Source organism: Pezoporus flaviventris, unplaced genomic scaffold (genome assembly GCF_033815535.1).
Source record: "Pezoporus flaviventris isolate CSIRO_AGI_PZ_B2104156 unplaced genomic scaffold, CSIRO_AGI_Pfla_v1 ptg000076l, whole genome shotgun sequence".
Taxonomy (NCBI): Eukaryota; Metazoa; Chordata; class Aves; order Psittaciformes; family Psittacidae; genus Pezoporus; species Pezoporus flaviventris.
In genome coordinates this window covers 937,254-952,004 of record NW_026892624.1, presented here as the reverse complement: position 1 = coordinate 952,004, position 14,751 = coordinate 937,254, and the positions used below count along the sequence as shown (strand labels likewise).

At 40.6% G+C, this 14,751-nt stretch overlaps 1 protein-coding gene across 3 annotated transcripts in view; it reads right to left on the bottom strand.

Annotated features, from left to right (window-relative positions):
* Positions 1-273: 273 nt before the first annotated feature.
* Positions 274-14,751, bottom strand: part of BRD10 (bromodomain containing 10) — a 50,498-nt gene continuing 36,020 nt past the window's right edge. For all 3 annotated transcript variants that reach the window (XM_061473075.1, XM_061473074.1, XM_061473073.1), the window contains 3 exons: positions 10,234-10,349; positions 6,623-6,810; positions 274-4,482 (listed from right to left, as the gene is read on the bottom strand). In XM_061473075.1, the coding sequence (XP_061329059.1) occupies positions 854-4,482; positions 6,623-6,810; positions 10,234-10,349 (3,933 nt within the window). In that variant the 3' untranslated portion in view covers positions 274-853. The remainder of the gene's footprint in view (positions 4,483-6,622; positions 6,811-10,233; positions 10,350-14,751) is intronic.

Sequence of the window (14,751 nt, the reverse complement as noted above, 5' to 3'; positions counted from 1 at the left end):
TTTTATGCAATATAACCAAACATTTGTTAAGAATGAATGAAGTATGGGTTACATCCTGCCCTGTATTGGGAGGATCAAGATGGCCTTCCTTCCAGCTCCTATTGAATCATGTGAGATGTAAATAACAAAGAAGAGTAGAAGAGATTAAATAACTTCATTCTACTATATTCCAAAGGTTGAGATGTACCTGCTTTAAGCAGGATGATATACGTATGTATTCTGCCATGCTGCAATAGATACACACATTTTTAAACTATTGCCAACACAAAGCAGTACAGCAACTTGATTTATTATATGCAGATTCTTCTGCATTGTTGCTAAACAGTACACTGGTCCAAAGTTACTAAAATACTTAAAAAACTATACATATGTAAACAAAACATAAATAAGACAGCAGAGTTCTTTGTACATATAGTTTAGTACAGATTGTTAGGAATTTATGAATATGTACAATTCTATACCATAGACTGCATTTTTACAATGCATAAATATTTTTTACAGGAACAAATAAAAAATAAATTTGACAAATAAAAAGGAGACATATACTGTCATAAACACTGGCAAACAGTCCATACTGTATGATGGAACATGTGCAAAAGGCTAGGTTTCTCCAAACTAAGATGTTTAATGAATTTGTCACTCATTTCTGACCTTTTTACTAAAGAACTCTGAAAATTCCCAACAAACTAAAACTTTTCTTCTTAATCCCCACAGGTAAACAGGAAAGAACTGTAATCTCAAGTAATTTTTAGTAAATCAACTGTTTCAAACAACATAAGAAATTATTCAATAGTTACAACTTTCAAAGTCAGAAGAATCCCCAAATTTTCAAAGTGGCTCATTTGCAATAAATTCAGGATGCAGCTTTGTCAGGTTTATCAAGGCAAGATGACTGAGATGCAGGGAAGACAGTGGTAGGATTTCTGCTTGTGGATACAACAACAGGAAGCAGTGCTGAAGACATGGAAGAAACTTTTGATGCTGGAGTATTTATAGCATTCAAAATTGCTCCCTCTGGACTGACCAACAGTTTTTTGATAGAAGTGTCTAAGTGAAGCACCGAAGTATTGCTTGGTAAATGAGAGTTTGGCAAATGAATGGCAGAAACCACAGAAGATGCAGCTACTACATTGACAGGAGATTTTATCACGGAAGACATAGATGGTGTTGCTGCAGACAATGGAGTACAGGAGTTAGCTGGAGTAGTAAGTATCTGGGGTGTTGCATGTACAATGGGTAATGCATCTGCAGACCCAAAGGAGTTCACAATTTTTGTGGAGCTTTTCAAATGATGTTTTGGTATCTGCCAACTTAATGAATTACTTGGTGCTAGCATAATTTTTGAAGTTATTGGATTAACAACTGGTACATCTTGAGCCTCTTGACCATGGTTAATAGTTAAAGGAGGAGTCTGTTTTGTATTACAAGAGAGAAGAAGAACATGGCTGCCAGCTACAAGGCCTTGTGGTGGAACAACAAAACGAGTACCATTAATCATTATTTGAGTTCCAGGTGCCAAAGGCATACAGGTGTTAATGACTATTTTCTGTTGAATGCAAGGTTCATACAACTGACTTCCTGCTTTGCTTGTTACAGCTGGTGAAGCTGCAGGCATATGAATCGTGGAAGCACAAGTGTAAGCATGACTTTGTTTCTCTGCACTGGGAGGCACCTGCTGGCACTGCAGGGAAGAAAAGTTGGGAAAACTAATGACTTTCCCTGCATTTAGTGATGGAGGGGGCAACACGCTCTGAGGTTTGTGAGTACCTGCATTACTTGGCATAGCAGCTGAAACTCCTGATGACTGAAACTGAAGCAGTGTAGGCAACTGGCTTTTTGGTACTGGAGGAGGAGCTGGAACTGCTGCTAACTGAGGAACTGTGCATAACACTTTGTGGGGCGTGGTTATAGATCCAGGCAAGCTAATGACTGGAAATTGCAAAGCAGATGCTAAGTTTTGAGGAGATACTGGTGGCTGTGTTGCTGAAATCAGCACAGATGAAGCAAGATGTCCTGTTTTCACAGTTGATATACCCACAGTATTTCCAATATTTGATGTACACAGCTGACTACCCATAACTGGCCTTATTCTCAAGGGATCATTTCCACCAACCAAGACAGTGGGCCGTGTCCCAGAAGTCCCACTTGATGTTACTGAAACAGATTCTACACATGCATTTGCTGTTGTTACTGTAAGAGCACTTTCAGCTTTTGTTGTAACACATACAGATTCAGAAACTGACACAGCACTTCGACTCACAAAACTTGGAACAGGAACCAAAGTACTACTACCTGTCAAAGATAGCCCCAAGTCCATGCTCTTTTTGTCTTCTCCCTTAGAAATGGCAGAGTGCAATATATTCACTGGTGGAGCCTGTTGTGCATTGCCTTTGGTATTTACAATGGTTTGACCTATATTTAGTCCAATTTTCACATCTTTTACTTGAGCAATACTTGGTGATGAATTTATTCTTATTGGTGCTCCTACTGTAGATGGGATCAGAACCAACTGTGGTTGCTCTGTGGCACTAACAAAGGTTTTGCTCAGGGAAGAAGGGAGGTTATGTTTCAGTGACTCAGCAACTAGATTGGTGGTTGATGGACCATTAGCAATTTGTGTGTTAATGAAAATAAACTTTGGAGCATTAACACCAGCAGATGCTGGAGAGGGTATAATACTGACTCCTGATGCCCCACAGGGCGAGAAGATGGGTGGATTTGTGAGTACTGTAAGTTTCTGGACTGGTATACCACTGATTAAATCTCCAGTTGTTGCTGAGTAAGACTCAGACTGTATAACAGTTTTAGTATCATCTTGTTGCAGCACAGAAGAATCTGGAGTTACAACAGTGTTATTCTGTCCAATGCTAGTCACACTAGGAGGACTGTTTGGAGTTCTTGACATCAAATTGCTGGCTAATGAAATGGAGGACAAAGAAGGAGAGGACACACAGCTAGAGTTCCCTATTACTTGGCCCAAAGCGCCTCCAACAGCAGGCTGGTGTAATGTCAATTTGATATTCTTCTCTGTTGCTCGGGTAAAATCAGTTGGGAAAGCTGGAATGTTAACAGAAGCAGCTGTTGAGGGATCAAATCCAGAAAGAGATGATTGTCCAGTATGTGAGAGACCAGATGTGGCTGTTGCTACAGATGGAACAGAAGAACATGATAATGCTGTGGTTTTTGGCACAAGAAAAGCCTGAAGTTGAGGTGCATAAGTGAAAATTGAACTAGAAGATAAACTAGGTGAAATCTGGTCTGGGTTTGTTCGCACTTTAACAATTCCTGTGTTTCCACCTCGTGTTGTGACCAGAATAGATTGTGATTCTCTTATACACACAGTCTTCAGCTCTTGCCTAGTTTCAAAGGAGTCAGTTGTCTGCTGGGGTGCAAGAATATGACAGGTGGAAGTAGTGTTTGTAGACCCACTTAGTGCTGTTGCTGATATCAAAGACTGGCTAGCTGTTGAAAGAGTAGGTGAAGTCAAAGATACAGGGGATGTGGCAGCTGAAGCTGTGGCCTTGATTTTGTTGGTTTCAGTCTGACTCACCTTAACAGTTGATGGTAGTAAGTTACTTGCTGAAGTTACAGCAGCCAGTGGCTGTGCAGTGTTTAGGGGACCAGTCGTTTGTGACAAGTGGGTAATATCCTTGTTAAAAACTGTACTAGGTGACCGAGTGCTAGCATTTGCAGGGCCTGTCACCAGAACAGATGTTAAAGAAACACTGACATTCGATATTTCTGATGAAGTTGTACAGTGCAGGTCAGATGATTTTTGATGTAGTGACTGAATGTCCTTGGACACAATTTTTCCCTCCTTCTGCTGAATAAGAAAATTCTTAGGTAAAATAAGAACTTGCTGCATAACTTTTTCTCCAGTTTTAGGGTCCATCACAGGTTGCATTTGAATTTTCACAGAGCTGTTCTGAAGATCTACTGGTACACAATGGACATTTGGCATTTTGTATACCATTTGTAAAGGAGTCTTTGAACTAGTTTGGCAGGACAATGCTGGTTTTATCAGTGATGGTTCCAAAGGTGGTGAAACTGTCTTCTCAGAAGTAGATACGCTTACGCCTGTGAGAGGTGACAGCTGATTTGTTAAGGTCACTTTGTTCCCAGTATTCTTGGCAAGCAACGCCTGGATGGGTTTGGTCCCTTTCAGAAAGTTTGACACTGATGTTGTAGGATCTGTCAAGGAAAATGATTCTGGAGTTGACCCTTCAAATTGTTTCGGCTCAGTCAAACAACTATCTGGCTGCAGGTTACTTTCTGAAATCTGGACCCCAGCCTCATTAGTGCTCAGCTTAGCTTTCTTCCTCAGTGAAAGCTCATTAATGCTTTGATCCAGACAACTATTTTGCTTGGACTGTCGTTTAATACATTTGGGCAGTGTCTTCTGAGTTTCTTTGGAAGTTGATTCTTTTTTCAGAAATCTGTTTTGTCCTGCAGGTAAATTCATCTCCAATAGTTTCATTTCATCTGCAAGGATATTAAAACAGAAACTATGTTTTACATATTTGTGACTGATTACTTCTATATAACAATTGTATAGTGTCTAGTTCAGGCAAATTCATAGTTTGCAAGTATAAGGATATGTGAGAAAAAGAATGCCTACTTCTTTGAGGGCATCTGGTCAAGAACCTTTTCAATTAGAAAAGATGGTAATAAAGAAAGGAGGAAGTAATTAACAAGAACATGCAAGGACATAAACCTCATCAGCACGGGAGATCGTGAGGAAAACCAAACTTGGTCATTCAAAGTAACTGATGAAGTCATTTAAGAGTGTGAGAACGCTTATTCCAGCAGTCATCTTGAGGGGAAAAAGGGAAACATCAGAAAAAAAATATACAGGGACACCAATCTAACAAAACATCCATGGAGATAACGACAATAAGTCAACCTCACCGATCACACCAATTGACAGGCTATCAAGAAATTGCAGGTGCCCCTTTCAGGAAGATTAACCTGGAGTTTGCAACAGGTATGACTCTCCAGGGTAGGTTTTGGACACTGGGCTGGAAGGGGTGAGGTAATCAGTAGGGCTATACAAACTCATGAAGGGATGTGCAGCGGAAAGGAGAGGTGCAAGGACAGAGCAAGAAGTGCAGCCTATGTACGTAGTGCCAGCTGCTGGGGGATGTCTGTGTCTTCCCCAAATCCAGTGTACCTGGGGACAGTGAATGTTATTGACTGGCAAACTTCAAGACAGATTAGCCAGCAAACAGATGGGGCTGGGGACTGGGCATATCAGGTGGAGTTCTAAGTGTGTGGGGCCTGTGGGAAAAGGGTGTGAATGCCACACGTTTCATATCAACCATCAAGCATCACCAATCAGTGAGCAGGGGAGACACTGAAGTACATAAGAGGGCCCATGATGCAGGCAGGGGTGCTGGGTGGACAGAGGTGCTGTGCATTGAGGTGTTGCCAAGGTTTTGGCAGTGCAGGGTTGCAGGAGGGGCCTGTGCCAGACACAGCTGGCTCCAACAGAGATCCATTGCAGGGCATAAATGAACCTGTCAGCCAAGCTGGTGATGCCTCATGGAAAATGCTGTGCTGGAGAGTGTGACAAAGAGATGTTAAGCAAAAATGGAGACACAACCCTGCAGACACCAAGGTCAGGGGAGAAGAGGGGAAAGATGTGTTCCAGGCACTGGAACTGACTCCCCTGCAACCTGTGAAGACGCTGGTGAAACAGGCTGACCACCTCCCACAGAGGACCATGCTGTAGTAGGTAGCTACACTGCAGCTTATTGAGGACCCTATTCCACAGCAGGTGAATATGCCCTGAAGGAAGCTGCAGCCCATTGAAAGCCCACAGCAGAGCAGGCTTCTGACAGAACCCGTGGCTTATGTTGCACCCAGACTGGAGCAGTCTTATCCTGAAGGACTCTAGCCTGTGGAGAGGACCCATACTGAAGTAGTTCATGAAGCACTGTATCCTAGGTGAGGGAAGGACTGCACACTGAAGCAGGGCAGAAGTGTGAGGAAGGACCAGCAGAGACAAAGTATTATGAACTGACCTCAACCCCCAGTCCCCAACCTGCCTGCATCACTTGACAGAAGAGAAGGTAGAAGAATTGGGAATGAAGTTGAGCCTGGAAGAAGATGGATACAGCGGTGCGGTGAGGTGGAAGAAGATGTTTCAGTTTTTGTCTTTGTTTCTCACCATCCTACTGCTCTATTTTCAATTAGCAATAAATCAAATTATTTTTCTCCAAGTGAGTCTGTTTTGCTTGTGACAGTAACTGGTGAGTAATCTCCCTGTATGTATCCTGACCCAAGTGTTTTCCCATCTGACTTTCTCTCCCTGTCCTGTTAAGGGGGCTGACAGAGTAGCTTGGGTGGGCATCTGGTAGTCAGCAAAGTCAACCCATCATAAGCATAAATTTTGAGCAGGCTTACTATCTTATTACAGAAATAATTAAACACAAAAATGGCAACAACCTGCATTAATCAGAATTTTCATCTTGGTCATGTCTGGCCTCTTCTAGTCTACATCTGTCAGACACACATCATGAGCAATTTCAATACAATCACAGTAGTAGGTAAGGTAGAAGTATCACATAAAAATGAAGCTTGTGAATCAAGTTCAAGCTATGAAATTCCAGTAAATGCTTACCATTGTCGGGGTGATCTTTTTTGGAAACTTCCACATATTCTGCAGATTCTGAAGATTTACCACATACTACTGCAAATAAATCTTTGCCAGAATCAACTTCACTTTCATCATTAGTCCACAATTCTCTGTTAAATTTATCATGGTCTGGATGTCTTTTAAAGTCATCATAGTCCTTCTTCAATCTAGATCTTGAAAATAAAAAAGAAACTAACAAGTAAAAAACCATACCTTTTTTTTTTTTTTAATTTGTATTTGCTGCCACACAAAAAAAGTTACTGTAGAATTGCCTGTGTCCTTCAAAAATTTCAGGGTAGCTCTATCTGCAAGTCTCCAAAACCAAGAAAATGTGAAGTGACAATAACATCCCTTCCCTCACCAAAGCTGAATACTATGTCATGGAATCTTATAACAGGCCAAAAGATATTACTCGTACTGTCATGGGGGTTAGATCCAGACTAAATTCTATTCCACGCAAGAATTCCACATAAGAATAAAATCCTAAACAATAGGCCAAAAGACAAGTATGACCATCACTGCTTTACTACATCCATCTTCTGTTTTTTCCTTCATCTTGCACTGTGACAAATGAATCTGTATGGACTTGTGCATTAACTGTAACAAATACACTCCTTCCTCTGAATGTAACCCCAAATAGAGAATTAAGTAAGTTTTTTATTTCCTACATGCATCATGCTTTTGGCCCAGCTATGGGACCATAAGGTTAACTTTCTCTTTTAAGAGAACTTTCCTGTATCTGGGCCATTAGTACAGCTGCTACCTACATTCATAGGCTCACACTCAACTAAAAAATGCATACATGACAAATACATAGCTGTTTTACTTACCTAACACTATTCAGAAACACATCCATTTACCTTGATTCTCCTAACCAGCTACATATTTCCATTATCCCTTCTTCTAAACCATTGTTTAGGTGAGATTTAGGGAGTATTTTAATATACAGTGAACTACAGGATTCAGCTAGTGACCAATACAATATCTAGGAAGATTACTTAGTGAATGAATAAATACATTACAGCAATTAGCACCTTGTGTGAAATATAATTTAGTCTGGATCTAACCTGTATGATAGTAAGAATAATACCTCAAATCTACCCATTCTTCTGCATTAAAATAAAGTTGTTTGCCCTGAGTGCAGCAACGGCCAGCTGCTATCTAAGGAATTAAGAGGAAAGAGCCAAGCATGAAGCCCATGGCAGCAGGAGTGGCACTAGGTGACCCTAAGGTCCTTTCCAACCCTAACCATTCAATAATTCTATAATTCTATGAAGTCATAGCTGGCAGGGCATGAGCCTCACCAGCCAGGATGCCATCCCAGTACCTCTGAATGAAGGAGCAGGGCAGGCCTAGAGGTGGTAACTGTGCTCAATCAAGAGCCCAGATCAGCAGGCAAGTTACTGGTGCTGAGACAGGTCTGAAGTCAAGCTGGGAAGCCAATTTGCAGCTTCAGCTCAGGATCAAGTCCAGTGATAACCTTGAGGGTCAGGACTTGGTTGAGTAATTTCAGGGAAGGTCCACAGTGATGATACAGGCCCAAGGTCAGTCTGAGGGTCAATCCAGATCAGTAGGACCTGTGGCCAGGCAGGTAACTGCTGTAGCTGAGTGGGAAACTGGTATTCCTATGGCACTGATTGAAGGCTGCAGAATGACCTGAAACGGGGATCCTAGCCATGGGCATGTAACATGATGTGGACGGAGGCCCAGGTGAAGCTGATTAAGATCCATAAAGCCTAATAGTTACTCACAGCTTTGACACTCTCACAGAGAGACAGAAACCTTGAAGTCTGTATGATTCAGTCATTAGGATTTTGAGCATGAAGCTGAGACATAGAGGAACTACAGAATGACACTAGGCAACTACTAAAGCTTCTGGATGGGAATTTCCTTTTTCTTTTGAGGAACTTCTGCTGTGGGTCTAGTGAACAAATATGATCAGTGGACAAAAGTAACCTTTTCTTTTAAACACTGCTGCTATTCAAATACCATTCAACATTATACTCTGTCATAATTTCGAAGACACCAGAGGACCTTTCAGAAGGGAAGTAAAAAAACCTGATTTTGATCATAAAGACTGCTCGTACTAATTGAAAACATCAAAAAATTAAGGAGGGTAAACTCCAGTTTCTTATTCCATATGAGGCCTTACACAGAAGGAAGGAGCTCTGCCAAGCCTTTCACAACCTAGAAGGCCAACACTGTCGTTCAGTTAGTAGATGTTAGTATCTGGTTGAGACCCCCTATAGACACTGCAACTGCAGCCAGACTTTTCGTGGTGCTGTTGTTCATACCAGCATAAGCAATCTTTACTCAACTGCTTTTTTCTTTTCACATGATACCTTTATGCACCACTGTAACTGGTGCTACACTGCTGCCTTCCTCCACCCAACTCTCTTTCCTCCCCACAATCTGTAGAGATTGTTATTCATCTGGAGCTGTTCCCTGGTACGCTATGTGTCTGTCCAAACAGCTGTAATATGAAATGTCTGCCCAAACAGTTATGCTATGAAATACTTCAGCTAACACTGCTGAATCAATCTGCATAAATGATAACCCCACATACTGGAAACAGTAATACTTTTAGACAGGATTTCAATCTGCCACATTTTTAAAAGGAGTTTGAATTGCTACGAACGAGAAGAAATAAACATCTAAGGAAAATGAACAGAAAAATAAAAAAAAACAAAAAAAAAGCAAAACTTGTACTTTAGTCCATTATTTAAAGCAAAACGTTCAACAACATCCTAGATTTCCAAACAAAGATTTTAATTCATACACCGTATTGATGGAATGAGCTACTTAGGAACCAATTTGTAGTAGTTTTATGTTTACTGTCTTTGGTGCTACACTGTTGGTTTTTTTAAACATAGCACTTTTTACACTTTTCAGACAAAGTTCTGCACCATGTAACTGCGTAAGTTGCTTCCTTCACACTCAAAATTCAACCACTGCTTGGGGATGGGCTGGGTATTGAGCAGCAGGTGGTGAGCAGTTGTATTGTGCATCACTTGGTATTTTGTGACTTCATTTCTGTTGTTGTTGTTGTTCCCTAGTATTGGTGTTGTTATTGTTGGTATTATTTTTATTATCACTACATTCTACTTTATTTTTATTAAACTGTTCTTGTCTCAACCCAGGGATTTTATATTATTTGGATTCTCCTCCCCATCCTGCTTAGGGAGCGAAAGTTGAGGGTGAGAGGGAGGCTGCACGGCACTTAGTGACTGGCTGGACTGAAACCATGACAGATGCCCTAGCCTAGTTTTCTAGACACAGGTTTTCAGCACCTCTTAACCAAATAAACAGCAATATATATCCTAACTCAACTGCAAGTATTAATAGGCACAATTAAGCATTTTAGGGGAAAAAATATTAGGGAGTTAAGCTCAACTTTATTAGGCAGCTTTGGAGACTGGAACATAAAATAATTCTTCCAAATAAAGCACTGCCAGTGCCTCACTGCTCTCCTCGAAGTATTTTCACTTATTTGAGAAGCTAACTTATTGATTAGTTTTTAAAAGGAGAATTCTGCTGTTTTCTACTCCATACACTCTTGTTAAAAAAAAAAAAAACAAAAAAGACCAGCTGATTACCTGTTTCTTTGAAATGCTTTCATTAGCTTTGGTTCCCATGGTAATAGTTCATTAAGCAGTCGTATCAATGTACCATGCAATTCCTTTACTGCTTGCTTCCGGTGGTACCATCTTCCCTGCAAATATAAATGACATTTATTTATCATTGCATTAGACCTGAACCTTCTTATATTTTATTAGTATTACAATAATCCTGGTTTACTAATACAGCATATGAAGAAAACAGCTGCAAGAAAATACTGTTTCACAGTTTAGCCTTAACCTATGTAAGACTTTTACTTTTTTATACTATAGATAATGTCCTAGCTAAAAAAGCAATACTGCAAAGATGTTCACTTTTGATAGGTGAAACTTAAGTACAATCCAACAAACATACCATGTGTTTAAAATTACTTAATTAACACAGGTTAAGGAAACTAACCATGTATGCATACTCCTAATAGAGAAAGAATTCCTATAGAAAAGTCTTACCATAATCTCATTTAACATAAGTGATGCAATTTATATTATTGTAATTGTTTGCAAAAACAATTTACTACAATTTTCGGGGAAAAAAACTCACACAATTTTTGCATTACATTTTGTATGTTATTCAAAGTTCTCTATAAGGGTTTTTTTTTTATGAAAAGTTTTGCAAATTCATCATTTATGAATTAACAGACTATGCAGTAGAAATCAGTTTTCCAACATTAAAGATTTCAGCTTTTAACTCAAATGTATAATCAAAAATTACTTCCTTTTCCAAACTGATACATGTGATCTTATGATCTTCAATGAAGAATTCATGTTTTCGTAAGTCTGGAAAGTCTGAATGTGGATAAAAGACACTGTGAAGTGACAATTAGCACGCGCATACATACATACAGCACAACCATGGTGGCCATAACACTGCAGAGTACATCTCTTAACCCTTCTAGATACTCTTAGAAGTACTTTTTTTCCCATTAATTTTTCTCCACTTTATTACATAAAAGACTGAACAATTCATATATACATAACAGCTAGAAAAAGAGAAGCAGCATACTCTGGTACTTCTCCCATTTTACTAGTTCTGCGCATTTTACATGTGAGGATTTTATCTCTTTAATTCTCAGAAAGGATATAAGACAATGAAGAGACCTCTTTTCCAAGAAAAAGAAGCAGGACTTGGGAATTTATTTATTTTGATAGAGCGCATATCTTTCACAGCTTCCTGTGGTCTACCACACCAAGAAATGCAGAGCAGGAAAAGCTGGATGAAGCCTGACACAGCTGCCTTTCAACAGTCTGCAATAATGATTTTCTTTTGGAGCAATTCCTTTCTATACATTTCAACAGATCTGTCCAATGTACAGCAAGATCAATCAGTCTGAATGCTTGTTTGAAGAACAGGTATCTATTTTTTATGGATAATAATTTACATGTTACATAACACAATACCTATTCTTTTCATTCTTTAATTAAAATCATAAAAGCAAAGATTTTAAGTAGGAAATTATGCCAATTACCCCTTAATGGTTAGTGTTGAGCACATAAGACAAACCAGCAAACTGTATTCTTATCTCCCTTATTTGAAGCCAGTCACATCTGCAGCGGTAAATGCACTGCCCCATAAAACCTGATACTGAGCACTGCAACAGAAAACAGCATTTGTATATACTGTGGCCTATGAAAGCATTTGCTATCACATCCTAATGAAGCAGTCAAAAGAATTAATTGCTAACATATGAAAGAATATTATGTATACAGTTTTATCTTTTCTGTAAGACATACAAAACATTTCTCAGTTTCAAAAGGATGAATTAATATACTACAAAGCATTAGCTGATTGTACCAAAACAAAAATCAAAATGGCAAAAATAAACAATGCCACCACTATCAGAATACAGAAATGCTGTACATGCATTTGATATAGCAAAAAATGAGATGTGTAAAAGCATAAAGATATTTATGTAATTACTACAGATTAAGAACAACAAGAAATTATTGATTTATGAGATTCATCTTTAAACCAGGCTTAAGATCTTGGCTTAAGTAGAAAAAAATGAGTACTTATGAATTAGGTATCAGCCGATCACTGAAAAAACTTTGAAGTGGTAACTGTATCATGCACTGAATAACCAGACATAAGCAGAAGGTTTAAACAAGAGCAAACTTCAAGAATGTACTGCCTTTATTAACACTTCCTAGAAGAACAAATACAAGTCACTTGTCTTTTTGTTTACAAAAAATGAAAAAAACCCCTAACCATTCCTCTGAATTTTAGAGCTGTTTTTTAACAAAAACAGTGTCCTCCGTATGTAACCTCTGGAAAGCTCAGTATCTACTTCAAAATAACTTTAATACAACTATTACAGCAACATAATTTTAAGCAAATGTTAGTGAATTATTTCCCATTACCCCAGTTACTATTTTCTACAGATAATAAACTTGCCATTACAAATGTCTGTGTGGCAAACACCAAACAGCTACAAACCAATGCTTAGGAGGTTCAGGCTGGATATTTTCATCAGAAACATACAGCACTGGAACAGGCTGCACGGAGGAGCTGCTGAATTTCCTTTTTTCTGTCCTGTTTTCAAAACCGGGCTAGTCAGGTCACCAATGACTTAATACAGCACTGACAACAGTCCTACTTCAAGGTGGGGACACCTCCAAATACCCCTTTCAACCACTGACTGCAGGGTACCATGTGATGATAGATAAGAAGCCTCTAACTCAGGTGTGCACTGAGTTATGTTCTTATGCAGTCTGTAATAATACTATACCAGTACCGCTGCTTGCATCTTGAAAAACAGTAATGAGTGGTGTCCCTCAGGGATCAGTGCTGGGACCAGTCTTATTCAACATCTTTGTTGGTGACATGGACAGCAGGACTGAGTGCGCCCATGTGTTTCGGTTGGTATGTTGGAGGAAAAGAATGCCATCCAGAAGAACCCTGACACGCTTGTGAGGTGGGCTGATGCCAACCTTAGGAAGTTTAACCATGACAAGTGCAAGGTCCTACACCTGGGCTGGGGCAATCCTAGGCATACCTAAAGGGCGGGTGGAGAAGAGATTCAGAGCAGCATTTCAGAGAAAGACTTGGGGGTGTTGGTTGATAAGAAAATGAACATGAGCCGGTTGCAGTGTGCGCTCGCAGCCCAGAAAGCCAACCGTATCCTGGGCGGCATCAAAAGAAGCATGATCAGCAGGTCGAAGGAGGTGATCCTGCCCCTTTACTCTGCTCTTGTGAGACCTCACTTGGAGTATTGTGTGCAGTTCTGGTGTCCTCAACATAAAAAGGACATGGAACTGTTGGAACAAGTCCAGAGGAGGGCCACGAGGATGATCAGGGGACTGGAGCATCTCCCGTATGAAGACAGATGCCATGGGTAGGGTCACCTCACACTAAACCATGTCACCCCAGGCTCTGTCCAACACGGCCTTGAACACTGCCAGGGACGGGCCATTCACAACTTCTTTGGGCAACCCCTTCCAGTGCTTCATCACCCTAACAGTAAAGATCTTCTTCCTTATGGAATGGGTTGCCCAGGGAGGTTGTGAATGCTCCATAGTATCCTTAGCAGCTATTTATCCACCCAAGGAGGTCTCCTGGCCCTCCTGTTGCACTTCCTTCTAGTTGGGACACAACACTCCTGGGCTTGTGGCAGGTGATCCTTGAATACCAACCAACAGTCTTGAGCCCCCCTGCCCTCTAGGACTATATGCCAATGGAACCTGAGGATCTTGAACTCAAACATCTCATGATGCCTACAGCCAAGGCCGCCCTGGAGCATCACATTTCCAACCAGCCCCTCCCTGTTAGTGAGCACAAGGTCAACCATGGCACCTCTCCTTGTCAGCTCCTCTATTACCTGCAGAAGGAAGTTGTCTTCCACACAAAAGGAACCTCCTGGATTGCTTGTGCCGGGCTGTACTGTCCCTCCAACAGATATGAGGGTGGTTGAAGTCCCCCATGAGGGCAAGGGCCTGAGAGCATGAGGCTGTTTCTATCTGTCTACAGAGCACTTCATCCACAGAGTCCTCTTGATCAAGTGGCCTGTAATAGGTCCCCACACTAATGTCCCCCATAGCTGTTCTCCCTTTGACCCTTACCTACAAACTCTCTGTTAACTGATCACACCTGTATCCAGGCAGAGTTCCATACTCTCCAGCATATCGCTGACATAAATAGCAACTCTCTTTCCCCGTTTGCAGCGCCTGTCTTCCCTAAAGAGCCTGTAACTTTCTCTTCCAACACTCCAGTCATAGGAGCCATCCCACCATGTTTCTGTGATACCAGTTACATCATATCCCCATAGATGTGCACACATCTCTAATTCCTCTTGTTTATTCCACATATAACAAGCGTTCATATAAAGGCATCATAGTATTCAGGTGCAGCCTCACAAGTGCCCAGTATAGGGGGATGATCACTGCCCTGGCCCTGCTGGCCACACTATTTCTGATACAGGCCAGGATGCTGTTCACTTCCTGGCTGTCTAGGCACAAGCTGAATCAGGTTCAGCTCTATCAATCAGCATCCCAGGTCCTTTT